We start from the raw sequence: 330 nt of genomic DNA on the forward strand, positions 1-330 counted from the left end.
CCATGCAATGCGAGGAGCCACTGTGTGCCCTGGGGAAGGGTGAGTACCTGCGCTGCGGGGCTCTGCCACACGCCATGGGGCTGTGCCATGGGGCTGTGTGATGAGGTCCCAGCTGAGCGTGTCCCATCTCCTGTCCCCGCAGGGTGGGCTCTTGGATAACGTGGAGCAGTACGTGACGCACACGGCCGAGCATGTGGAGCAGGCAAACCAGCAGACGAAGAAGGCGCTGCAGTACCAGGGCCAGGCGCGCAAGGTGGGTGGGTGCCAGCGCCCATGGGTGCTCTCAGCGTCTCCCCCCGCTTCTCTCTCTGTCTCTGCCCCGCTGCCCCC

General features: G+C 66.4%; 1 protein-coding gene across 1 annotated transcript in view; it reads left to right on the forward strand.

Annotated features, from left to right (window-relative positions):
- The window catches only part of STX3 (syntaxin 3), a 4,849-nt gene that overhangs the window by 3,824 nt on the left and 695 nt on the right, over positions 1 to 330 (forward strand). The window contains exon 9 of the mRNA XM_010179683.1: positions 143 to 253. Within this exon, the coding sequence (XP_010177985.1) occupies positions 143 to 253 (111 nt within the window). The remainder of the gene's footprint in view (positions 1 to 142; positions 254 to 330) is intronic.

This window comes from Mesitornis unicolor, unplaced genomic scaffold (assembly GCF_000695765.1).
Source record: "Mesitornis unicolor isolate BGI_N332 unplaced genomic scaffold, ASM69576v1 scaffold33942, whole genome shotgun sequence".
NCBI classification, from domain to species: domain Eukaryota; kingdom Metazoa; phylum Chordata; class Aves; order Mesitornithiformes; family Mesitornithidae; genus Mesitornis; species Mesitornis unicolor.